The 26,850-nt window shown below is 42.1% G+C and overlaps 1 protein-coding gene across 1 annotated transcript in view; it reads right to left on the bottom strand.

The window, feature by feature from the left end:
* Positions 1 to 26,850, bottom strand: part of EFCAB8 (EF-hand calcium binding domain 8) — a 3,728,836-nt gene that overhangs the window by 1,914,852 nt on the left and 1,787,134 nt on the right. The window contains exon 18 of the mRNA XM_044089017.1: positions 4,602 to 4,750. Within this exon, the coding sequence (XP_043944952.1) occupies positions 4,602 to 4,750 (149 nt within the window). The remainder of the gene's footprint in view (positions 1 to 4,601; positions 4,751 to 26,850) is intronic.

The raw sequence follows: 26,850 nt of genomic DNA on the forward strand, positions 1-26,850 counted from the left end.
CTGCCTATCGGGTGCCAGGATCTGCCGCATAACCCTTCCACTCAGGTCACTCTACAACAAGTACAAATATGACTCTGTCATTGTCCATGTTGGTGTGAACGACCTGAGACGTACCTCCCTGGACTACATGAAAAGAGACATGGAAAAGGTCTCCGATCTTGTAGCCCAGGCAGGTATGACCCTAGCCCTGAGCAGCATCCTGCCATTGCCCAGAATGATACCGCAGTACAAGGACAAAATGATTGACTTCAACAAATGGCTAAGCTTCTGGTGTCATTCTAAGGGGATCCTGTATCTGTCTGCCTGGGACAACATGGTCGACAGACCACAATGATTTGCCAGAGAGAGCCTGCACCTGTCGCCCCTGGGATTCTGGATACTGGCTAAGGGTCTTGCCGCCCCTATAGTGCCTTTCTTAGGAAAGGTTCAAATTACAAATTCACCACCGTAAAAGGAACAGGCAAGCAAACACTGAGGGTAATGCTAGTCAATGCTAGAAGTCTAAATCTTAAAATGCACTCACTCGAGGCACTCCTTAAAATGGAGAACATCGATATCTGTGCAGTGACTGAAACCTGGTTCAAGGCTCTAGAGTACACCCCTGCATTACCATACTATAACTGATACCACACTTTTCGGCCATCTAACCTGGACCAGAACACCAAAGGCGGAGGTGTGTCCATATTCATTAAGGATATCCACACCTCCAGGCTAGTTGCGCAGCATAATGCATCCGAGGTTATCCAAGTGCAACTAACTCTGAGCAAAACTGCAATCCAAATTGTAGTTTGCTACAGATCCCTCACCATGCCCCAGGATTCCCACTCCCCTTTTCTTGATATACTGGAAAACATTAGGGTTCAACCCAATGCCCTAATAATGGGCGATTTCAACTATCCCACCATTAACTGGGAAAACTACTCATGCACCAACTCCTTTGCTCAACGCTTTCTGGAATTCATAAATTCCAATGCCCTGGATCAACTTATCCACACCCCCACCAGGGGCAACAATATCCTAGACCTAGTCATTACCAACATGAGTGACCGGTGTTACACACCTGAAGTCAGCTCCTCGTTGGTCAGATCCGACCATAAGCTAATCACCCTAGATATCCACATACCGCCCCCACCCACCATTACGGAAACCATGGTAAAAAATTTCTACAAAGCCAACTTCATGCTTCTTAAGACAGATGTGGTGAACTTTATGACACCCATGCAGATGGACAATACAGTTACAACTATTGAATCCTAGACAACTGCACTCTATAAGCACTTACACGAGTGCATGGATCATGCTATCCCAAACAGAACCAAGACACTATCCTCCAAAAAAAGGAAGCCAATCTGGTGGTCCCCTGTCATACACAAACTCTACAACAGAAGGAAGAAACTGTTGCAAAAGATAGTAAAATCCCATGAGTAGAGGAGCTCCCTGGTCAAGCTCAGTTAGAAGCTGAGATCCCTTATAAGATCCTCCAAAGCTAGCTACGAAAACAAAATCCCCACTTATTCTAAGGGCAACCACAAAGCATTCTATAGCTATGTCAAGAATCTCAATGGCAACACCCAGATCTCCTATGACTTATAGCACAATGGCATGGAAATTACAGAAACAACTGATATTGCCAACATCCTGGCAGATAGGTTCACCCCCTAAAGGGCCCATATCTATACAGGAAGAATGCAGAGTCCCTGTAAACACATTGATGCAGGTAAAAGCTGCACTCTCTAAAACCAAAACACAGCATCCATGGGACCAGACCCCAAGCTGCGTTTTACATGAATTTCAGAACGAAATGGCTCCCCACCTAAGCAACATGTTCAATCATAGTCTCACATCAGGCTTTATGACCACTGAATGGTGCACAGCAACAATTATCCCACTCCATAAATGGGGAGCCACCACTGATCCTGGGAACTATCGCCCTATTAGCCTGACGAGCCTGGTCTGCAAGGCTATGGAATGTATCATCATGGAACTCATAAACAAAGACATTGGTAACCTCCAAACTCTGGACCCCACCCAGTACGGGTTTATGAAAGGAAGATCATGCCTCCTGAACTTGATTGACTTCTTTGAGGCAGTCACCAAAGCTGTAGATGAGGCTAAGGTGGTTCACACAGCCTATCTTGACCTCGCCAAGGCTTTCAACACCATCCCCCATTCTGGAATTATAGCTAAACTCACTGAACTAGGTATAAAACCCTATGTCACAAGATGGGTTGCCAACTGGCTCACTGACAGAACCCACACTGTAAAAGTTGCAGACTCCAAATCTGACTTCAAACCAGTGACAAGTGGAGTACCACAGGGTTCAGTCCTGGGACCTCTCGTGTTTGGTGTCTACTTCTCTGAAGTACAGGCTAACACAGAAAGCCTTTGGCTAATGAAGTTTGCAGATGACTGCAAAGTAGGACCCATAGTTGAGTCCCCAAATGATGTGGACATCCTACAGAAGGGCCTCACTGAGACAGATGCCTGATGTCAGAGCCATGGCCTCAAGCTCAATGCCAAAAAGTGCATTGTCATCCCCTTTGGTAAAAACTCTGTACCCATGAACTACCACATAGGCGGCAGTCTACTTACCGCCAAATGTGCTGTCTACTTACCGCCGAATGTGTGATAAGAGTCCTTGGGACCAAGGTGCACAGTAGTCTCTCCTTTGATAATCACATCGCCACAGTAGTCAGGAAATCCTTCTAAGTGGCACACCTCATCGCAAAAGAGTTCTCATCCAGGGAAAAAGAGGTCATTGTTCCCCTCCACTCAGCACTCATTAGACGCATTATAGAGTACAACGCCCCTTTTGGAATGTACTTCACAAGACATCTGCAACAGCTTGACAGGCCAAAGCAGTACCTCACAAAGAGGATTACTGGCCTCAAACAGATGCCCTACACTGACCGTCTCAAACAACTCCAGCTTTACTCTGTAGCATATCACCTACTCTGAGGTGATCTCTGCCTAACATATAAAGCTATGTCAAACCCAGAGCTGTTGGACATGCTACACCTAAAGAAATCCCAATCCCTCCGAGCTACACGTTCTAGGGACCTAAACCTTGTCACCACAATAAACAGGACATGCTGGAGGGATAGATTCCTGTCCCAGAGACTTCCCATACTCTGGAACAAGCTACCCATCTATATCAAGCAAAGGTCCTCATTAATACTCTTCATGAAAAATCTTGATGAGTGGATGGGAAATAGGAAATACACCCTGGGGATCACTTCTGTGGCTCTGCTCAACAGAGGCACAGGAAAATAACTGTCTTGGGTGGCATAAGCCAGGGAACCTTGTTGGCTAAGCTTACTTAGGCCCTTGGGCCGATAGCCTAGTACCTACCTATGACCCTATGAACAAGGTGACGCAAGTGAGTTGGGATAACCCAAATGTTTTGACTTATTTATGAAGACGAATTACTATTAAGAGGTATTGGAAATACAAAATTACTGGAACACAGAGGTGATGTAATACCGTCTATTGAGCCAACAAAGGTTTAAAAATCACTCGAGCATTTGGACTATCCTTCATTGAGAGTTATAAGGGGGTATATGGGAGTTACTTCAACCCTACAGGATGAAGACATTGCAAAATCCATTTTCAATGCTATTGGGATAAATGACACTACAAATAGTGAATTTTATACAAATGGCCATCAGAACCTTTGTTTTTCTATTATATTTTTCTGTCTTCCGGCTGGCAACCATCAAGCATCCCCAATGGTACATGGGTCCATTTGTTCCCTGGCAGGGAGTATCATTCCCAGATCCATCAGGGTGACAGCCTGGCCAGAGCAACTATTGGGGGGGTCTACTTTTACATACCATCAACAGCTTGGGTAGCTAAGCTCCTCCCTAAATTAGACCATGTTTTCAGTGTTTTTGTGAAACCTCTGTCTCTACAACAGTGCAGCAGCAAGAACAACTGTCTATGACCACCCAACCCCCCCAAGGATAGCCTCTGTCCATCCTCCCTGCCAGCACCGTTAGTTGTCTCAGCTTCTAAAGGACATTCTGCTTACCTGGGCCATAGTCAAGGCTTTATCCCTCTACATCACCGTGCTGGCAAATAGCCATCAAATTATAATGCTAGAACCATGATTAATTATTGCTCACCATTGTAAGAATAGCCTTTTTCCTAATGTAGTGTATCACATCTAAAATAATTTTTTATCTAATGGAAGGCCACAATTGTACAGTGTCACTACCTGAAATCATTTTTATCCAGGTATTGCAAAAAGTCTCCATCATTGTTGATTTTAGACAAACACCTGTACTGAAAAATATGGATGAAAGCAACATTGTGTACATACTCAGGAATCTTCCAATGTACGCTATTCTAGCATATTCAAAGAATGTATGAATTCTGCAAAGGTAGCCAGTGATGGCTCTGATGAGAGTTTGATCTGAATTAGCGTATGATTTCATTATGTAGAAAGCAACTTTTTTCTTTGTAATTATTCCAGAACTGAAAGTGCAAAGTCAGCTATATACCTTGTAAAGAAACTACACTGACCATTATAGTTAAAGCAAACATATTTTTTCATTTCAACATATTCATGTATAGAAAACGTGTACTGTTGACTTTCTTACTTTGTCTTTGGATATGCTGATTATCTTGTTAATGCCTCCATTTACCATAACATGAGTAACTGCTGCACTGTGGCCCCTCAAATGTGCTGTGGCACTGGTTGTAACATAAGGATTCCAAACTCGAACCATTCTGTCAAATCCACCTGTTACTGAATATACATAAAGCAAAAATTATTCCAGATATGTTGACAGTAACTATGCAACCCTACTGCTAACATCCCTTTATACTGGTACACTGATGTATATTGCACAATACTCAACAACTAACTCTGATACAGGTCTTTTACCTTAACCAGTTACCTATAAATTCAAGTAACCTTAAAAGCAGGGTAAAACTTACCTAAACTTCTATTGTGCCACTTTTGAATCCAAGACGGCAAAACAAGTGCTGCAGCCTCTAGCTCCTCTAAGTTGTTTTTGCCTCCCATAATGCACCTGTGCATGAAACTCTCAGAGATCGACTTTGTTGCTTAATGTAAGTTAGTGTCCATGATTTTCCTGAAGAAACCAATGACCTTCAAATCCTTCATAGGTATAAATGGAAAGGGTAGGAGGAAGGGTTGTTGTATCAGGTGGACAAGGGTGAAAGGATCTGGCATTACAGTAAATATACAGCTTTCATATCCTATTCATCTTGTTCATCCAGTCTGATCGATGGGTCAGAATCCCCAGCTACTGAAGTACTTGGGTGGTATCATCTCAAAAGACATTTAAGGACATCTGATCCAAAGGAAGCACTCAATCTTGATATCGAACCACATTTATAATGCTTGGAAAAGGTATGTACTGTTGGCCAAGTTGCCGCAGTACAAATGTCATTAACACAGGAATTCCTGTAGAAGGCAGCAGAAGTAGCTACTGACCTTGTACAGTGAACCTCTGGTTTGTATAGTAATGCTCTTTTATGGCTAAAATATACATAAGATATACAGTGTGAGAGCCACCAGGACACATTGACTTTAGAAACTTTCGAGCCCAGCCTGTTGTTAACAAAAAAAAAAACAAACAACTGCAAATATTTTCTGAAAGGACTGGTGCATTGTAGATAACATTGCAGTTGCCTATGGGCATCCAAAGTATGAAGAAGGTATTTTCATGTGTTAGAATAATTAGGAAAAACATTAGTACATGGATGGATGAGTCGATTCAATTTAACTCAAATGCTACTTTAGAAAGAAAAGAGTGGTTAGTATGCAGGGAAGCCTTGTCTTGGTGAAAAATCAAGTAAGGGTGAGCTGATAAGACATGCAACTTCAAAACTCTCCTGGCTGAGGTTACAGCCACCAAGAACGATTTAATGATAGAAATTTGAGAGGGACAGAAAAAGCTGGTTCAAAGGGTAGCTTTTGTCAATGCCTTCAAAACAAAAATAAATTCCTAAAGTGGGTACTTTTTTTAAACAAGAAACATCTTTATTAAATTATCACGTATGATATAGGCAATCTTACATTTATATAAATGAAAACAAACCATAGTGACACAATTTCAGTTACAAACATTATACATTACCAACCAGACTGACATAATGTTATACATCAGTTATAATTTACCCAGTTATTGTCAGTCAGACATTACATATCTCATTTAAATCCTGCCTTCATTCCTCCTCTGCATATAGTGTTCTAACAATTCCCATTTTTCCCTATGTAATGTGCTCCTACCCTTTTCTAAAGATCCCAGTTCCAATTGTTTTATCTCTGTTACTATAGTCGCTACTTCTAGTAAAGTTGGTTCAGACTATGATTTCCATTTTCTAGTAATTGTTTTTTTGGCAGCCACCATCATTAGACTCAGCAAGGCCTTACTATGTCTAGGCAATTCTGATTCTGTATCATAGCTCAAAAATAATTTCATTAGTTACACCAATTTGCTCACCCAGTACCTCTGACAGAGCAGTGTGCAGGGAATCTTTAATGTCTGCCAACTCATTACACTCCCAGAGAATATGTTCCCAGTTACCTCTTTCTTCCCCATCATACTGCCAATATTTGCTGAACACCTGAGGAAAAATTCTTTGGAATCTACTTGGGGTATAAGTAAACTCTTCCAAGCAAAGATCCTAAATCTTCTAGACTTTGTTACATATTTGGGAGACATACATATATCCCCCCATTGTTTCCTTGTGAACTGCTTATCCAATCTCTCTTCCCAATCCTTTCTAACCTCCTCTGATTAATACTTATAGTTATCCTGCAAGATTTTATATGGTCTACTAATTATTCCTTTTTTAACGGCAGCGTCTTTTCTAGAGTCTACTAAAAAACTCTACCAGTGCTAGTCTTTCATTTAGGATCCCGCTATTTCTTTCTCTTTGCCTATACTCTGATATTAATCCTTGATAGGGAAGGGAATTTCAAACCTGCAGTCCAAATAAATTCTTGGGGTCTTCTCAATCTATTACCTTTCTCTCTCTAGTTACTTGCTCCCAAAACCTTGGTTCCTTTGCCAGTTTTCTCCCAATAAATTCCAGCCCCATCTTGCCTAGTGTCTGTATCCCTAATTGCAGACATCCCTATCAGCAGAATCTCCTTTCTCCATACCCATGTTGGCTTAGTTCTTAAAATACTTTCTGCTACTTTATGAATATAATATTCTGCCTGATTATTGTTATTTTCCATAAAGGTCTGCATCCAAAGTCCCAGTTTCTCCTTGCTTCTTGCCCCCCCCCCCCCCGTTTCATCATCATCCCTTTCCAATCTGAATTTTAGTTTTCTGCTTCTGCTATGTATAGAATCCTTAACTGTGTTGCTCTGAAATACCCCTTCAAATTGGGTAATCCCAATCTGCCTTATTCTACTGGAAGAATCAACTTATCCCACTTGATGCTTGCTCTCTTCCCCTCCCAGATAAAATCCTTCAGCTCGTTATTAATTTCTACCTATAACTTCTCATTTGGTTGATAAAAATATGTCTGACCTGTGTATAAGACTAAAGGGACTAAAAACATTTTTAACTGCTTGTATCTTACTAGCCATATCCATACAACAGAGCTGTTATTTTCTCATTTTTTGTATTATATTTTGTTTAGTCTCCTCCCACATATCATTAGCTGCCATACCAAAAACAATTTTAATCCATACTCCTAAATACTTCATTTTATCATGTCCCCATAAATATACATATTGTTGAACCAATTTGTGCGTGGGTACATAATTTACCACTACTGCCTTTGTTTTAGCTTCATTAATTTTGCATTCCAAAAAGATATGACACTGTCTCAAAATGTTCCCCAGCACTGTATGTCCATTTCTGATTTTGGCGGATATAAAATAATATCACCTGGAAATAAAGAAAGATCTTCTTGACTACAATACCAGTTATATCCTTGAGTTTCTGTGTCCTTTATTTTCTTTGCCAATGGTTCTAAATATAATGCAAATAAGAAAGGGAAAGAGGACACCCTTGCCTGGTTCCACTGCTCAAGCAGAAATTAACAGAGAGGACCTCACCCACTTTACTTTTCAGCTTTAACTCCTCATGTATCCTCCTAATCAACCTTATAATTTTATCAGGGAATGCAAATGCTTCCATTGCCCTATTCATAAAGTCCCAGCTTACTCTGTCAAATGCTTTCTCTGTATCAGGACCCACCAACTACAGTGGTATCTTCTTATATTCTGCTTCCTTCTGGATCATCAGGGTTCTGTTAGCCCTGACAAATATTTGCCTCCCCTCCACAAAACCACACTGATCCATATCTCTCAAGTTTGGTATCACTTTTACCATTCTTTTAGCCATTACAGACATAAACACTTTATAATCATGGTTTAGTATTGAAATAGGCCTGTACGAAGCTAGATCTGATGGATCTTTACCCTCTTTAGGTATAACAGCTACCACTGATTCCTTCCAGGATATTAGTACTTCTCCTCCTCTTAAAATACTGTTAAACAAAACCTTCCAGATCTTTAACAGTCTTTTCCCTCCTAGCTTCAAGACTTCCACAGGAATACCAAATATTCCTCTGGACTTTCCTCCAGATTGGTTATACATCATCATTTTTATCTCAACACCAGCTGGATCTGATGGACCTTTACCCTCTTTACGTATTATAGCTACCGCTGCTTTCTTCCAGGATATTAGTACCGCTGCTTTCTTCCAGGATATTAGTACTTCTCCTCCTCTTAAAATACTGTTAAACAAAATCTTCCAGATATTTAACAGTTTTTTCCATCCTAGCTTCCAAACTTCCAGAGTAATACCATATATTCCACTGGACTTTCCTCTAGATTGGTTATACATCACCATTTGTATCTCATCACCTCCTATCGTAACTATTAGTAATTGAATCTCATCTACATTTATCTAATCTCAGCATATTTAATTCTTCCATAAATATTTCCATTTGTACCTTTCATTAATTTCCATGTTTCTCTGCTTTATACAGACTTTCACAGAATTTCCAAAATATTTCTAAGACATGATCTCTTGTTATCTTCCTTGTGATAGGCTCCTTAAGCTTGCTGACAGCCCTTTTTACTTTCTGTTGCCTGAGTCGTTGTGCTACATTTTTTGTGCTCTAGAGTTATTATCAAAAAACAGTTGCTTAACAGCAATCTTTCTGAACTCATGCATATTATGCTGCTGCATCTTTGAAAGGTGGCTTCAAATGTTGAGTGTCCTTAAGAAACATTTTGCAAAGACGGCGAGACTTCAATGAATGATCATCAAAACCATTATGGAAATTTGAAAAAGCAGCTAAATGAACTTTAATGGTAAATATTGAGGCTCCAAATTGAAATAAGTTGGCTAAATATTTCAGGACCTTATCGACTGCAGCCGAGAAAGAATCAAAGCCATTTGTATCCAACCAAATAAAGTATCTTTTCCATTTGTTACGCTAATTTTTTCTGGTGGACGGTTTTATGAGAAGCCAGAAGTATTTTTTGCACTGGGGAGGACAAATTTTTTGCCTGGCAAGTACTGGAAGTGGAGAAACTAAGACGTCAGCTTGAGATGTTGAAGGCTGGGATGCGCCAAATCCTGAGGGTGAGATAACAGGTCCGGAAGTTGGATCCAGACTCCATAGGCAGTGAACCAGGTGAGGACAGAGAAAGGGAAATCAAACTTGACACGGCCAGTAAGGTGCAATGAGAATCACTTTGCTTCTCAACCACTGGGCTTTCCTCAGAAATTGGGGAATTAGAAGGACTGGTGGAAAGGCATACAGAAGTCCCAGGGGCCAATTGTGAAGAAGTGCATCTCTCGGGGACTCCCCGCGAGGGAGGACTAGGGCAAAGTAGCTGCTGCATTTGTGATTTATGGGAGAGGAGAACATGTCGCAGCAAGGCTGACTCCATCGACGAAAAATTTTCGTCACTATGTTGGGATTGAGAGACCACTCATGAGGTAGAAGGACACACCTGCTTAGTTTGTCCGCAATCACTTTGGAATTCCCTGGAATATGCATTGCTATTAAAAAGCGGTTGGAGATGACTGCCCATTGCCAAACTCTTAGGGCTTCCCAACATAATGGGTAGGATATGGTTCCCCCCTGTTTGTTAATGTACCAGACTACTGACATGTTGTCTGACTGGACAGCAATCATCACTGGTGGAAGGGCAGACTGGAATGCTTGCAATGCTAAAAGAACTGCCCAGAGTTCTAGGACATTGATATGCAGATTGGCCTTCTGTGGGGAACAAGCACCTTGGACGGACTTTCCTTGAAAATGCCCCCCCCCCCATCAGGGAAGTGTCCGTGGTCACTACTGCCTTGGGCTGAGAGGGGAAGAGGAGACGACTCCATAAATCCTCTTTTGGTTTCATCCACAAAGATAAATCCTTCTTGCAGCGGTTTGTTATTAGCATTGGATGAGAAATGGGGTGAGTTAGAAGTGACACTGTGACACTAGGAGCCATTGAAGCAGCCTCATGTGGTACCTTGCCAGAGGGACTAATGTTATTGTTGCCGCCATGGATCCGAGAAGTTCTAGTACCAGATGAGCAGGAACTTTGTCTTGGGAGTGAATCACTTGAAGTTGTGATCTCAACTTTAATAACCTGTGATGAAGAAGGGAAGTCATGCAGGATTTTGTATTTAGTTTTGCTCCAATGAATTCCAGGTCCTGTGTGGGAGATAGTTATGATTTTTCTTTGTTGATTGAAATGCCTAAGAACCCGGCAAGGCGTAGAACAGTCTATGGCACAAAGCTTCAGATGCCTGGTGAGGATGGTGAGGAGTCAGTCATCTAGACATGGAAACACACGGAATCCCTGTAGACTTAAATGAGCTGCTACAACTGCCATGCATTTGGTGAACACCCTGGGGGCTGTGGTAAGACCAAAGGGCAGTGCTTGAAACTGGTAATGATTGACTCCTAGCCAAAAGCTGAGATATCTTCTGGAGCATCTGTCCATCTTTATGTGGTAATATACATCTTGAAGATATATAGAGCACATCTAATCATCCTTCTCTAGAAATGGAAAGAGACTGAACCATGACCATCCAGAATTTTGTCTGTTGTACAAATTTGTTCAATACACTGAGATCCAAGATTGGCCTCCAGTCCCCTGTCTTTTTTGGCAATAAAAAGAATCTTGAGTAGAATCCAGATCCTATCTGGTCTGGTAGGACTGCTTGGATGACTCTTTTTTGATGCAGCTTTTGAATTTCTAGTACTGCTATATCCTTTTGACTGGGTGGAATATGGGGGCTTGGTCTTTGTGGTTTGGGGTAAAAAACTGAAAGGAATGCTGTAACCTCTGGTGATTACTGTATGCACCCAGGAATTTGATGTTACTGTGAGCCAGGCTGAGTGGTGCAGAGAAAATCTTCCCCTGACTGCTTCCAGAGGTAAGCAATCAGGCCACCGGTCAGGAGCACTGGTAGGGTTGTCCAGAAAAGGAATTTCTGGAAACCCAGTTGCATGGACCCCCTCTGCCACATTAGGGGTGTCTTCCAGATGAGTTCCCCCCTCTGCCCTGGGGTGAATACTTGCCAAGTGTGTCCCGAAAAGGCACTTGGGTCTTCTTGAACCACTCCTCTGATTCCTAGAGTAAGGTCGTTGCAGAGTGGAAAAACGCACGCCCACAGCAGAAAAGGTCTTCCTGTCCTTTTCACACCTGGCTTATGTGTCTCTAACCTTTGTGCCAAACATGAAGTAGCATCAACTGGAGGGTTGACAAAGGAAGACTTAAAAGGGTCCACAAAATCACACAAGCACATCCAGGTGTGACATCCAATGGCAACGCCAGTACCTGCTGCTCTAGACGTCCCTTCGACTGTATGTGCAATAAGCCGCATAGACGAATTAGAGATCGACTCCAGGGTGACAAGCTGGGAAGCAACCTTATCTCAGACCTCATCAGACACTTCTCTTGCCAGGGCATCCAAAAGCTCAGTTATCAGATCCCTTTGGAGTCTAGTGAAGTGCGCCAAAAAATTCAGGGACCGAATAGCAAAGGTTGATGAAGCAAAGACCTGCTTCTCAAATCTGTCCCTCATCTGGGACTCTCGGTTGGGAGGATGGACAGTTGAACTCTCTTTGGAGAGTTCATTCTTTGTGACCGCCACCACCACCATGGCATCCACTGCTAAACCCTTAGACCAATGGAGCTGATCCTCAGGGGATGAAAGAATTGAGCGATTGAGTTTTTTGTATGGCACATCCAGTATATATATATATATATATATATATATATATATATATATATATATTTTTTTTACAATTTCATAATTTTATACTTATGCATGTCTATATGTTGGTTTTATGTGTACGTCGATACTTAAGTATATTTTAGCATTCATTTATATATTTTTCACTATTTATATTATGCCTATATACTCTTAGCAAGGCGCATGCATTAGCACATGTACTCACTGGTATCAAGTCAGATGTATTTTATATATATATTTTTTTTATAGATATATTTTATATATTTTTCTATGCATGTTTTAACAGAATTATTAGCTTGGATAAGGAATGTGTGAGATATGATATTCTTATTGCATTATTTAGTTTTATATTTTTTATTCTGCACTGGCAACTGCGTTTCTCTTTAATTAACAGTGATTAGTGTAATTGCCTGTATCATCATATGACTGTTTCAAGTTTTTAAGGAAGTGTGGAATTTCAACAGTTGTCTGATGAAGGGGTTTATCCCTGAAAGTGCTAAGCTGTGTACTGTTTGTACTGTTCTACTTAAATAAATCTCCAAGCTGTGGTACTGTTAGTGTTTCTTTATGTTTGCTGAAAGAATTTTGTCTGGGGAATAGGCTATATGGCATCAGGAGCCTTCCACACATGCTGTACAATACGTTTCATTAGCTCATAAGCATGTGGGGTCACCCAGGAAGTAGATGGCCGGGCACAAAAAGCTTGCAAGAAAACAGATTCCTCAGAGGATGGGTTTGAGGGCCTCCAATGACCCCTCTGTTTAAAAATTTCCAGGATGTCTTCAAAGGAGACATCTTCAGTGGTGACTGTGGGGACCCATTCCCTTCATCGTAATCTGTATCTTCATTGACTGCTTCCTCTGGAGAATACAAGTGTTCCTCTTGCACAATCACTTACGGGGTGGCTCCTCAGGGGGAAGATCTGTGGAGGACTCCGAAGATAGGGGACCCTGCAATAGGGTATCTTGCTGTTCTTGTGCCGTCTGTCTCAAAGTAGCAGACTGTGGCAGCTGCGAACCAGAGGGAACAAAAATATGGCAATCTGACAGGGATGGTACCAACTGGGAGCCTGCTGAGGCTAGAGCGCTCTCCATAATCTGGAAGGCAGGCCCACAAAAAGAGGGATGGGAGCCTAGAACCGAGAAAGACAAACTCGGAACTGGGGGTCACACCCTGCTCCGAAAAGCCCCCCCAGAGTAGGAGCCAAGAGAAGACTTGAAACTACCAAGGTACCGAGAGCCATAGATGGCACTGTAGAAGAAATCGGAGCTGATCCAGTGATCTCAGAACTAGCAGCCAAATCTTGGTCCCATGGGTGCGACATTTCCGATGGAGTTGAAGATCACAGAGTAGATTCTGGTACAGAGGTGAGATCCACCATCAGTACTGAGGTAGCTGGCATGGAAAGCATCAAAGAAGTGGGCTCCAAAACCTGAGGAGAGGTTGAAGGAGGAATGTATGCAGGAGTCCTGGGAGAGTAAGCCTCGGCTCTGGGAGGGAGGCCTGAGAGGGAGCAGGAAGACCTCTGGCTGCCAAGAGCTGATCCACTAATCTAACTACATCCATTTCCCATAGACTCCTGGAGGAACAGATTGACATTCCTGAAGGATATTCAGGTCTTTCTATGAAGGGACTCAGCTACTGACTCAAAAAGGGGTCTATTGAAGAGGAATATCTAGTCCTGAGGGTACTTATAATCTCGAACTTTGACACCACAGACTGTTAGGTAGAAGGTGAAGATGGTGCCAACTAACGGTGCCAATGAGGTCATTGGCGCTGAAGAGATGGTCGATATTGAAGATGTCTGGATACTTTCAATAGCAGATGGCACTACAATGGATTTTGTTGGTTTCGATGTTGGAGCAGAAGACAATGATATCTTTGGAACTTTTGCTTTCAGTTCTAAAGAAGGTGTCAGAACCTGAGATTTTTAAGTCTTGGAGTCATGTACCTTGGGGAAGACGGTACCGAATGGCTCCATTTTTTAGTGTCAGTTTTTGGAGATTTTGAAGTCTCTGCCTCAGAAAGAGCTTCACGAAAAAAGCATTTAAACAAGCCCTTAAGAATCAATTTATTGCATCTTTCCGCAAGAGTTCAAGATCTAAAACCCTTACAGAGTTTACATGGAGGTTGAATTTCGAGATAAGGGACACCCAAACAATAGACACATGAAAGATGCCCATCCGAATTGGGAATCTTTCTTCCACAGTCTTTACATTGCTTAAACCCAGAGGTTCCTTTCTGCTTTTCTGCCATGTTGTCTAGTCAAGTACTCAGCATGCCCACACATGCACACACTTACTCATAAAGAAAATGGAAAGGAAAAAGATAAAAGCTTTTTTTTTTAATATACCACCAATGGCATATAAAAGCTACCCAAATGGGTAAAGAAGAATATGCAGCCCGACTGAAAAAACTCCAGCTGTACTCAGTGGCATATTGCTTACTCAGAGGTGATCTCTGCCCGACTTAAAAAGCCATGTCCAACTCAGAATTGATGGACATCCTCCACCTAAAGAAATCCAAGTCACTGTGAGCCACGTGCTTTAGTGAGCTAAACCTCACCACAACAATAAATAGAACATGCTGGAGGGATAGATTCCTGTCACAGAGACTCCCCATGCTTTGGAACAAAATTTCTAACTACATTAGGCAGAGCCCCTCACTAACACTCTTCAAGAGAAGCCTTGACAAGTGGATGGGTAACAGAAAGTAGACCCCTGGGATCACTTCATTGGCTCTGCTTGACAGAGGCTCAGTTAATTAATCAATGGGGCGGCAAAAGTCAACACACTCTGGCTAGGTTTATAAATGCCCTCGGGCAGATAGCCTAGTACCTACCTATGAACCTATAAGAAGAAGAAAGGGTAGGGAAAAAAGGATACCGACGATGGTATCAAAGAGTTAATAATGGTAAGCAAGAAGGACAAGCCTAATACTAACGATGGTAAAGGAGAGATACCTTGAGGTAAATACAGGAGTAGAAAGTTTTAAGAGTCACTCACACAAAAAAGGGAAATCTACAGCATTGTAAATATCATAGAAAAGAAATAAAAGGTAGAATAATAGACAAATAGCAAAATCTGTGCAGTTAGCTGAGAGCAATGGCTGACCCATCCAATTTTCTACATGGCAAATGAGATCTGGGGTAATGGGAAGAAAGGCAGTATGCATAGAGCCTTAGCTCAAGAGATTTTGGCTGGTGCGAGCTTTGTATAACAGCCAAGTCAGTTCCGAGGATTCGGAACCAAACTCATCAGTCAAGAATGAATGAAGATTGACAACATCAGATGAAAGGTTATCCATGCTGACATAAGGTACAGCCTGTACTTCCACTAAGTGCTGTCTGGCATTGTCTTATCTTTATACCTCTCTCATCTGGAAAACATTTAAATGCTTTAATAAAACATTTTCTCCAAGACATTACTCTTTACCAGATTGTCTCCTAGAGACATGAGAACCAGACAAAAAATCTAAGCATAAATTTGTTTACTAGAAAAAAGCCTTATAATATTCATTAGTTTTCCTTTACTTGCTTTCTCTTGAAACCTGTTACTAGATTAAGCTAAGGGCCTTAACCTAGTCATTCCCCAATGCATGACAAAAAACACACTATTTTTCTTTTGTAATGCTCTTTTAACCAGACTTTTCTTTTTCTTCTTCTGTTTTGACACTGCAGTGCCTATATCTCTTAAAACTGAACAGAGAGAAAGAGAGAAGGGGAAAAAAGAAGAAAAAAACCCAGAAGCACCTATTTACATTAGTATCTCCATTACACTTAAAAATAATGGACTAAACTTTACAGCATGCAAAGAAAACCATGCACTATTAAAATAGTACCATTAAGAAACATTTTGTTTTACTTACTGTTAACTTTCTCCCTGCTCTTTCCCCTCCTGTGTATTTTTCCGAACATTAATGACATGAAGTAGGGCATATGCTTTAGAGTCCCCTACAAGTTTAACAAAGTCCAAAAAAGTCCAATATTTCCAGATTTTCTTGTTCTGTCATGCTTCACAAATATAATTACTGCTTTGTAGTGCCATATTTGTCAGTCTCCAAGTTACTGGTTTTGTTCTCCAAACATTACTGACACGAAGTAGGGCATATGTTTTAAAGTCCTCTACAAGTTTAACTAAGTCCAAGAAAGTCCAATATTTCCAGATTTTCTTGTTCTGTCATGTTTCACAAATATAATCATTGCTTTGTAATCCAACATTTTCATCCCAAAGTGTTACTGGTTTCTTAAAGTGATGCCAAAGGGGAATAAGAAGAAGAAAGCTTCCATTCAAAAAGTCTTCACAAAAGCTAACAGAAGCCAAGGAATGGGAATAAACTCCTATGAAAACTGTAAATTGCTACAACTTGAACTTTTATAGTGGAATAACTTCAGCTGGAGTTAAGCAGTCAGGGAAGCAAGTGCAAAATATCTGGTATGGAAGTGGTAGACATATCAACATTTTGATATAAAGCCTAAAGTGCAAATTGCTTCCATTTACTAGGGTAGTTTTTGCTGGCAGACTCTTTCTGGGAGACAAACAGAATTCTCAACACTTCTTTGGATAAGGTGGGTTGGGTGGCCATCATGAAAACAGGAGAAAACAAGCAGTTTGTATGAGGCTGTGAAAACTTGGGTGAAGCATCCCGAAGGGTGGGGCAAAAGATCCATCATGGAATCTAGAGCAAAGGAGAGTGTCTGCAGTGAGGCATCAGTAGTGGTAATGAAATTGGTTTGGGCCAGTATGGAGCAATTAGCAACACTGATGTCCTACACCTTTTCATCTTCCATTGGAATTTGGGTAACAAGAGCAAAGGTGGGTATGGATAAAGTAGTCTGGAAGGCCACAGCATCTGTCCAGGACTGTCCCCTGTAGGAATTAGGGCAAAGAAACTACTGCACTTGGTGTTGGTCTGGGATTGAAAGAAATCAAGGCATGGCTGGCCCTGATGGTTAAAAATGTCTTGTGCCGCTGCTGGATTGAGTGACCACTCATGAAGCATGAGAATGCTTCTGCTGAGCATGTCCACAATACAGTTTATGGGAGTGTGTGTTGCAGTGAGAATGTGGCTAGAGGTGATCGCCCATTGCCTTTGCCTTGTCCACTGCTTCCCAACATAACAAATAATGATCTGATTCCTCCCTGCTTGTTGATAAACCACATCACCATCATGTTGTTGGTATGGTTGGCAATCACTCCTAGAGGAAGGTAGCCCCGAAGTTCCTGCAATGCAAGGTGGTCTGCTTTAATCTCTAGCACACTGATGTGAAGGCTGGCTTCATGGCAATTCCAAACTTTTTGGACAATCCTCCCCTGAAAGTGCGCTCCTACCCCAAGGAGGAGACATCTGTGATAACTATTACTACAGAGGGGGCAGTAGACAGAGTCTTCCCAAAAGAACATATGAGAAAGGGAGCCACCAGACAGTAGCTGTAATTGGAGTGGACACAGTATTCAAGAGCTGTGACTATTGAACCCTGAGTAACCTTTAATGAACTCTCATGAAATATGCAGACTGAAGCATCAAAATTGAGGAAACCATTATCCCTAGCACTTGAAGGCAAGATGTGCTGGGGGTGGCTGCATAGAAGAAGATTTTGATCAGAACTCTGTAGGACATGGACCCCATCCTGTGGGAACCTATACAAATCACAATGTCCGGGTAGTATCTGATAAATTGTATTGTTTGAGTCAGTTGTAGTATAGACTTGCCTCTGCTGCTGGATATGCCTAGCGACCAAAAGAACTGGAGAAATGAATCCCAGATCTTTATCAACAATCCCTTGGTTGCAGCAGCTAGGAGTCAAACATCCAAGTATGGGAACACTATTATTCCTCTTAGTTGCAGACAGGTTGCAACTATTGCCATGCACTTGGTAAACAAAGGAGATTGTGGTGAGACTAAAGGGTAGAGCTCTGAATTGAAATGATTGTCTTCCAGACAGAAGTGTAGGTATCTCCTGGAAGCCTTGGATATTCTGATGTGGAGATAGGTATCCTGGAGATCAAGAGAGTACAAACAATCATTATCTGAAGGCAAGACAGAATAGACTGCACCATACCATCCTGAACTAGATCTTTTTGACATATATGTTCAAGTGGCTTAGGTCCAGAAATGTCCTGAGGTCAATGTTTTTTTTTTTCTTTAGAACCAAAAAAGAACCCAGAGTGATATCCTGACTCTTCTGGTATGGCTGAATGTCTTGTATGGCACTTTTTTAAAGCGGGGACAGAATTTCCCTTGCAGATGTTTTTCTGGTGTGGTGCATCTGGAAGTAGAAATGTTGTTTGGAGTGGGCATTGGAAAAAGGGAACTGAATATGCACTGGATATTATCCCTCCATACCCTGGAGTCTTGTGTGATGGCCATCCACACCAAGAAATAGAAAGATAAGCGACCCCTCATTGCCTTCAGAGTGAAGCAATTAGGCAATCCTTCAGGGACAACTCAGCTGCCTGTCAGAGAACAAATTATGATATCCCTGATTCTGCAGACCCTCTCTACCTATGGGTCTGTATCCATTAAGGTTCATAGGTTCATAGTTTGGTACTAGGCTATCAGCCCTAGAACCTATACAAGCCTAGCCATAACAATTCCCTGGCTATTTCTTCCCACACTATTTACTTCCCTGGACCTCTGTCTAGCAGGGCGACTGACGTGGCTCTGAGATATTGGGATTTCTTTAAGTGTAGCATGTCCAACAGCTCTGGGTTTGACATGGCCTTGTATGTTAAGTAGAGATCGCCTCTGAGTAGACGACATGCAACAGAGTATAGCTGGAGTTTTTTAAAGCGGTCAGCATAGGGCATCTGCTTTAGGCCTGTGATTCTTTTAGTGAGGTATTTCTGCGGCCTTTCCAGTTGTTGCAGATGTCTTGAGAGGTACATACCAAATGGGGCATTGTATTCTATAATGGGTCTAATGAGGGATGAGTACAGTGGGACAATGACCTCCTTTTTTCTAGATGAAAAGCCCTTAGTGATGAGGTGTGCCACATAGAAGGATTTCCTGACTGTTGTGGCAATGTGGTTATTGAAGGTGAGACCACTGTCCACCTGTGTCCCTAAGTCTCTTATCACACTTTTGGTGTTTAGTATACTGCCACCTATATGGTAATTCACAGGTACATGTTTTTTCCAAAGGGGATAACTATACATTTCTTGGCACTGAGCTTGAGCCCATGGCTCTGGCACCAAGCATCTGTTTCTGTAAGGCCCTTTTGTAGAGTATTCACATCATTTTGGGATTCAATAATGGCTCCCAGTTTGCAGTCATCTGCGAACCTTGTTAGCCAGAGTCCCTTAGTGTTGGCCTGTACTTCAGAGAAGTAGATGCCAAACAAGAGCGGTCCCAGGACTGAACCCTGAGGTACTCCACTTGTCACTTGTCTGGAGCTGGATTTGGAGTCGGCTACTTTTACATTGTGGGTTCCATCAGTAAGCCAGTTAGCAACCAATTGGGTGACGTAGGGATTAATCCCCAGCTTAGTAAGTTTATCTATGATTCCAGAGTGGGGGATGGTGTCAAAGGCCTTGCTGAGGTCTAGATAGTCTGTGTGGACCACCTTACCCTTGTCCATGGCTCTGGAGACTGATTCGAAGAAGTCAATCAGGTTCAGGAGACAAGATTGGCCCTTCATGAACCCAAACTGAGTGGGTCCAGTGTTTGAAGGTTGCCAATATCTTTGTTTATAAGTTCCATGATAATACGCTCCATGGCCTTGCAGATAAGGCTCGTCAGAGTGATGGGACGGTAGTTTCCGGGATCCAAGATGGATCCCCCCTTGTGTAGTGGGATAACTGTAGCTCTGCACCACTCAGTGGACACGAAACCTGAGGTGAGGCTATGATTAAACATGACACTTAGGTGAGGTGCCACTTCATATTGTAGTTCATGTAGTACACAGCCTGGGATGTCATCTGGTCCCATGGATGCTGTATTCTTAGCTTTGGAAAGTGTGTTTTTTACCTGTGTGGCCGTTATTACCGGAATTTGGCAATCTTCCGGTATTGAGATGGGCCATTTAGTGGGTGAGAGGGGGTGAAGTTGGCACTGAATCAATCTGCCAGGATATTGGCAATATCCTTGGGATCAGTATATTTAATGCCATTCTATTTTAGCTCAGAGCAGATCTGAGCATTGTCATTTAGATTCCTGACATAGTTATAGAATGCTTTGTGGTTGTCTTTGGAATCTTTGGCAATTTTATTTTCGTAACTAGCTTTGGAGGATTTTATGAGGGATCTCAGTTTCTTACTGAGGCTGGTAAGGGAGTTTTTTGCATCCTGGAATTTTCCTCTTTTCTGCAACAGTTTCTTCCTTTTGTTGTAAAGTTTGTTTATGGCAGGGGACCACCAGATTGACTTCCTTTTTTTGGATGAGAGCCTCTTGGTTCTATTTGGGATGGCACGATTCATGCATGAGTGGATGTGCTCGTACAGTGCCTTAGTGTAGGATTCAGCAGTTGAACTTTCAGTTCCCGTCTGCATGGGTGTCATGAAGTTTGTCAATTCTGACATGAGTAGCATGAAGATGGCTTTGGAGAAGTTTTTTATGGAGGTTTCCTTACTGGGGGGTGGGGGTGGGATGTGGATGTTAAGGGTGATTAGCTTATGGTCAAACCTGACTAACGAGGGGGTGACCATAGGTGTGGAGCATCGATTTCCCATGTTGGTAATGACCAGGTCTAGGATATTGGAGCCCCTGGTGGGACTATGGATTAGCTGATCCAGGGCACTGGAATTTATGAATTCCATGAAATATTGGGCAAAGGTGTTGGTACACGAGTAGTTTTCCCTGTTAATGGCAGGGTAGTTAAAATCACCCAGTATTAGGGTGTTTGGTAATATCTTAATATTTTCCAGTATGTTTAGAAAGGTGTAGTGAGAATCTTGGGGCATGGTGGGGGATCTGTAGCAAGCTACAATTTGGATTGCAGTCTTACCTAGTGTTAGTTGCACCTGGAGAATTTCAGACGCAGTGTGTTGGGCAACTAGCCTAGTGGTGTGAATATCCTTAGTGAATATTGACACTCCTCCACCTTTAGTGTTTCGATCCTGGTTTGGTGGCCAAAATGTGTGGTAAGAGTTGTAGCCTGGTATTGCAGGGGTGCTCTCTGGAGCCTTGAAGCAGGTCTCAGTTACTGCACAGATATCGATGTTCTCCATTTTTAGGAGTGCCTCGAGAGAGTGCATTTTGAGGTTTAGACTTCTAGCATTGAGTAGCATTACCTTCAGATTTTGCATGCTTGTACCTGTTACAGTGGTGGTTTTGTCCTTTGTACTTTGCCTAAAAAAGGCACTATAGGGGTGGCAAGAGCCTTAGCTAGTAACCTGAATCCCAGGGGCAACAGGTGCAGACCATCTCTGGCAAAGCATAGTGGTCTCTCGATCATGTCATCCCAGGCAGACAGATACTGGATCCCCTTTGAATGACACCAGAAGCTTAGCCAATTGTTGAAGTCAATCATTTTGTCCTTATACTGTGGTATCATTCTGGGCGAAGGCAGGATGCTACTCAAGGCTAGGCTCATTCCTGCCTGGGCCACATGATCCGAGAGCTCTTCCATGTCTCTTTTCATGTAGTCCAGGGAGGTACATCTCAAGTCATTCACTCCAACATGGACAATGACAGAGTTATATTTGTACTTGTTGTGCAGTAACATGACTGCATGCATTATGAGGCAGATCCTGGCACCCGACAGGCAGCTGACTGTAATTTTCTCCTTGTTCAACCTGGTGAGTAGGACATCAGTGTGCCGGACTATAGAGTCACCTATGACTAAAGTGTTAGGTACGTTGTCTTGCCTTAGGGGCTGTTGCTTGGTGGCACACTGGTGTTGTGAGCTATGTGACACTTTGGTTGTGATTGGTGTTTGTTTGCATTTCAGCTTCATAGGTCCTTGTTGCTTGGGCAGGTTACAGTTAAGGGCCTCTGCATATGTGGATTTAGTGTTGCTATATGTGGGTGTTGGTGGTGTGGGTTTAGAAGGGCTATGTGCTGCTTGAGGTGTAGTGTGGGTGTTAACCTTCTCCTCTTGACTGTCTAGCACAATCTTGGGTGGAGAGAGCTTTGCTTCCATTTTGGCTATGTAAGTGCATCTCTCACAGGTTGTAGTGTTGGGTGGTAGGAGGAGAGGGTTGTCTGTGTACATGAGGCAATTGCTGCATTGCCCCAGTATGCCCAAATTCACTAGGTGGACAGGAGAAATCATCAGAAGCTGACCCTTGGACATGCCGGGTTTGGTGTTTTTTTTTTTTTTTTTGTAAAGTACAGGAGGCGTTTTCCCTTACCTTAGCAAGGTACTTTGCAATTATAGGCTGTTTAGTGCCTACGATTAATTTCTCCTTATTAACAAGGAGAGTTGAGTGCTTGTATCAATTTAAGGCTTCCTAGTGCTTTCCAACAGGTATTAGAGCAAGTGCTAATCACAGGGATGCTTAAAGGTAAGATGAAAAAAAATGCACACTGCAGTGTGCACTAAAGAAGTTAGATGTGAAAGTAGGTAACTTAAGTTTTACCTGTTTAAAAAGTTAAGGTTTAGTGGAGAGTTCCTTTTTTTAAAGCAACAAGATGGATTGAAAGGGGTGGTCAATTTTGTATTCTGGTACTATGGAATACAGTAGGATGGCCAATAAATTTAAATAGTTGAAGGGGAGTGATTTCAAAAATGATGATTTTGTGATTACTCACACAAGCCAATGAAAGCAGAGAGGAAATGAGATATATAGTCAGATTAACATAAGAGGCAGGCAACTAGAGAAACAATGGTATTTAACAAGACAACTGTAACTGGGTGGGAGGGTAGGACAAATTTCTGCCTGACTCAGAAGAGACAGAGCTGTGGTCTCTTTTGAAGTTTTAAGGGGCCACCTGTGCTGTAACCATCCCTATCCAAAGTGGAGTCAATGCATTGATGCATGGAATTTTGAACTATAATGATTTAGACCCTTTTTGGTTCCTATTATTTGATTGCAGGGGGTTCTGAAATCCGACCCTGATAACAGAAAGCTTTTTACCATCCTGCTCACACTTTTGCATTTACTCTCTAACTAAAGGACCAAACAAAAAGGACCAACAGCATGGGGCACTTGTTAAGGATGACTTGAAGCTGCCTGCAAAATCACACAGGTGAAGCCAGGTGAGACATCTCATAGTAATGTATAACTCTGATGCAAAAGCTGCTCCTTCAGCCACCTTGTGTATTTGCCACATAAAGAGGTTCTATACATTGAGCATGGTATTCAGGATGACCTCTGTTTCCCTGAATCTGGTGTAGCAGTCCATTTCAAAGATGACCATGCCTGCTGCACCAAGTCCTTTTGAAAATGAGTCATATGGATGGCATAGTTTAAGGCTCTGATAGCAAATTTATCTGAAGCCTACTCTTGCTTCCCTAATCTAGAAATAGCCTGTGATTACCTGTTGGGTGTATGAACTCTAGCTGTCTCTTCAGCATGTTTTTTTATTTTGTTGCAAGCTATTTTTTTTTGGTTGCGGGTGCCACAATTGTAGAATCAATGAGAGGACCTTTCACCCCAAAGTGTTTGTCCTTGTGGGTCTCAGTATTTTGTTCAGCTTCTTGGGAATAAGCTTGCAAGTGTAGGGCTCCTGCCAAGACCTCCTGAAAGATAGACAGACTAATTTGATGGGTGCCAAACCACTGGCCTCCTAATACTGAGAGGGAGGGACTGAAAACCAATTCTCTTTTAGTGCATTAACTCAGGAATTTCAATAAATGTGACACCCTCTGGAGAGACTGTGAGTAGCCCTCTTGATCATATGAGTCTGTCTCCAAAGTGACTTTGAAGGGGAATAAATGTGCGTCCTTTTCTCCTTTTTCTCTTTACTGGCACACCAGAAGGTGGTGAATCAGAGACCTTGGAGGAATAAATATGCAATATAGCAGATCATTTGAGGTTGGACCCCCCCAGTTCTGACTTGTGGATGCTAGAAGAAGCTGATGCACAGAAGACTGAATATCCAAAGGTGGAGCTAACACCATAGGAGTCTGTACTTCTGTTCTTGGGGGAGAAGCAATCATCCTTCCCATTGCTTCAAAAGCTGATCTGATGTTTGCTAGACAGAAGAAACCTCCATCTAATACTGATGCTACTTTCCTAGCCAAAAGGTTGGACTGCATCGAGAAGGGAATTCCCAAACCAGACAGATTGGATGGCCCCAAAGATGTAATCAGCACTGAAGCTGGCTGAGGTCTCCAACACCAAAAACAGAACCATATGAGCCAGCTTTGAGGGCTGTGCCAAGGTCAAGGCATCAACCTGTCAGGGCCAACACCCACTTGGCTCTCACGCAGTCGGAGTTGAGTCTGTTGGATGCAATGCTCCAACGGCCAGAGTTAAGGCTCCTAATGGCACGAAGGGAAAAAGTCATGGGATTGGTGTCAGCTCCAATGCCACTGATGCTGACACATGGACAGGGGAAGGAGTAAAAATGGGAGATTTGCCAGCTTATTCTACTCTCAATACAGAGGGGGATGAAAGCATTCCGATGTCAAACTGAGCTTTCAGAAATGTCCTCATCATGTGATCCAGCTCAACATCTGAACCACTTTTGAAGGATCTGAATGTAGCAACAGAAGAAGGTCTAGAAGTTATACGTCTTAACATCCACTCAAAAGAGGAGGCTGTGCTTGAGACTGTCTTAAAAGACTTGTCAGAAATAACTATGCACTGTGTAACCTTGGGAACTGAAGTATCAGTTGCAGTCCCTGATTTAGCAGTAGGTAAATCCTCTCTAGCCAATTTTGTTGCCAACAGTAGTTGCATTGTCGTATTTCCTCTTCCTTTGGTGCTCTTTCTTTTCTCTGGCCTATCTTTATATCCTGATTTTTTTAGCTTATTGGACTCAGATTCATGAGGCAGAATCCCTTTAATAACCAGCTTGTTTCTCCAGTCAGAGGGGACTCATGGGTTGAAGGCTTGGCAAATAGGTCAATCACTCCATGGATAAATGGTCTACCCCCACACAAATGACACGCAGGTCATGGGTGTCCTGGGGATCTTGTGGCCACATTTCTAGCATTTCTTGAGCTTTTCTCTCTTTCCTTACCCATGCCTAAATAATAGCAGAAACACACTAAACCACAGTATGAGCAGTAACCAGCAAGAAAGTTCTAAATGCCTACTATATATATAAGTATCTACTCAAAGAACTACAGTAAAGTAAAAAAAAAAGTTATGTATTGCCATAACATTCCATCTGTGTTGTCGATCCTCATCTATTCTTGACTTGTGGGTTATGGTTCCGATCTTCAGAACTGATCTGGCCGTTATAAAGCTCACGTCAGCCAAAAAAATCTCTCAAGTTGCTAGTTTACCCATAATGCACTTCTCTACGCTACCTCAGATTGAGTTTGCTATCATGCAGAGAAAAGGAGTTCTACAGAATACGATGGAAGCCTTGTCCAAGGTATCCCTGACAATAAGAACCCAGGACAGGACGTCGCTCCACCACAAGTCTAAAGGAGGGGCAGGCGGGAGGGACTCACGAATAGATGAAGATCGACAACACAGATGGAACGTTATGGTAAGACATAACTTCTTTACTGGATGTTGTCAATCTTCATCTATTCTTAACTTATAGGGCAGAGTCCCCAGCTACCTTATATGTTGGGTGGCTTCAAGGAAGAATATTCCTGAGAACCACAGAACCAAAGGAGGCTCTCCCGCTGGAGATCATATCCAATTTGTAAAGAATAATAAAGGTATGTGGATTAGCCCATGTTGCAGCTGCGCATATTTCTGACATAGAAGCTTTGGAATGAACAGTTGATGTTGCCATTGACCTGGTAGAATAGGCTTTTACCGGCGAAGGAAGCTTTGTGTTTAGTTTCTTGTAAATGAAAGAGATGCAGTTCCTTAACCACTTTGAAAGAGTCACTTTGGATACTGGTTTGCCCAAAGTAACACTGTCAAAGTACACAAATAATTGGTCAAATCATCTTATTTGTTTAGTTCTGTCAAGGCAGAAATGCAATTGCCTGTGTACATCCAGAAAGTGCAGGCAGTACTCGTCTTTATTTGAAAACTTTGGAAAGAATACTAGCAAATCAATAGATTGATTGATACTGGTCTCGGACATCACTTTAGGAAGGAAAGTAGGGTTCATTCTGAGTGACAGTTTACCTTTCTGGAAAACCAAGTACAGAGCTTTAGAGCATAAAGGCTGTAATTCTGAGAATCGCCTCACTGAAGTGATGGCTATAAAGAACAAAGTCGCTATGGGTTCAAATGGAGGTGAAGTAAGAGACTGTATCACAAGGGTTAGATCTCATGGCAGAAGACAGACTTTGAAAGGGGGCTTTAAGCAGATTGTGCCCTTAAGAAAAACATTACCAAGTCTGTGAGAAATTAAGAGTTTATCCCTGAAACCGTTATGGAAATTTAAAACAGCTGCTAAGATAACCTTGATATTAGAAGCAGAAGCTTCTTTACTAAAGATAGCAGTTAGATACTCCAGAATTTTCTCTACTGGCACTGAAAAGGGATCCAGACCATTGTTAGAGGCCCAAAGAGAAAATCTCTTCCATTAATAAAGGTAGAGACTCCTAATGGATTGTTTATGGGGAGCCAACAAAATGTGTCATATGGGGAAGGAATACCATTAAGCC

Source organism: Protopterus annectens, chromosome 12.part0 (genome assembly GCF_019279795.1).
Source record: "Protopterus annectens isolate FY-2018-M chromosome 12.part0, PAN1.0, whole genome shotgun sequence".
NCBI lineage: Eukaryota > Metazoa > Chordata > Ceratodontiformes > Protopteridae > Protopterus > Protopterus annectens.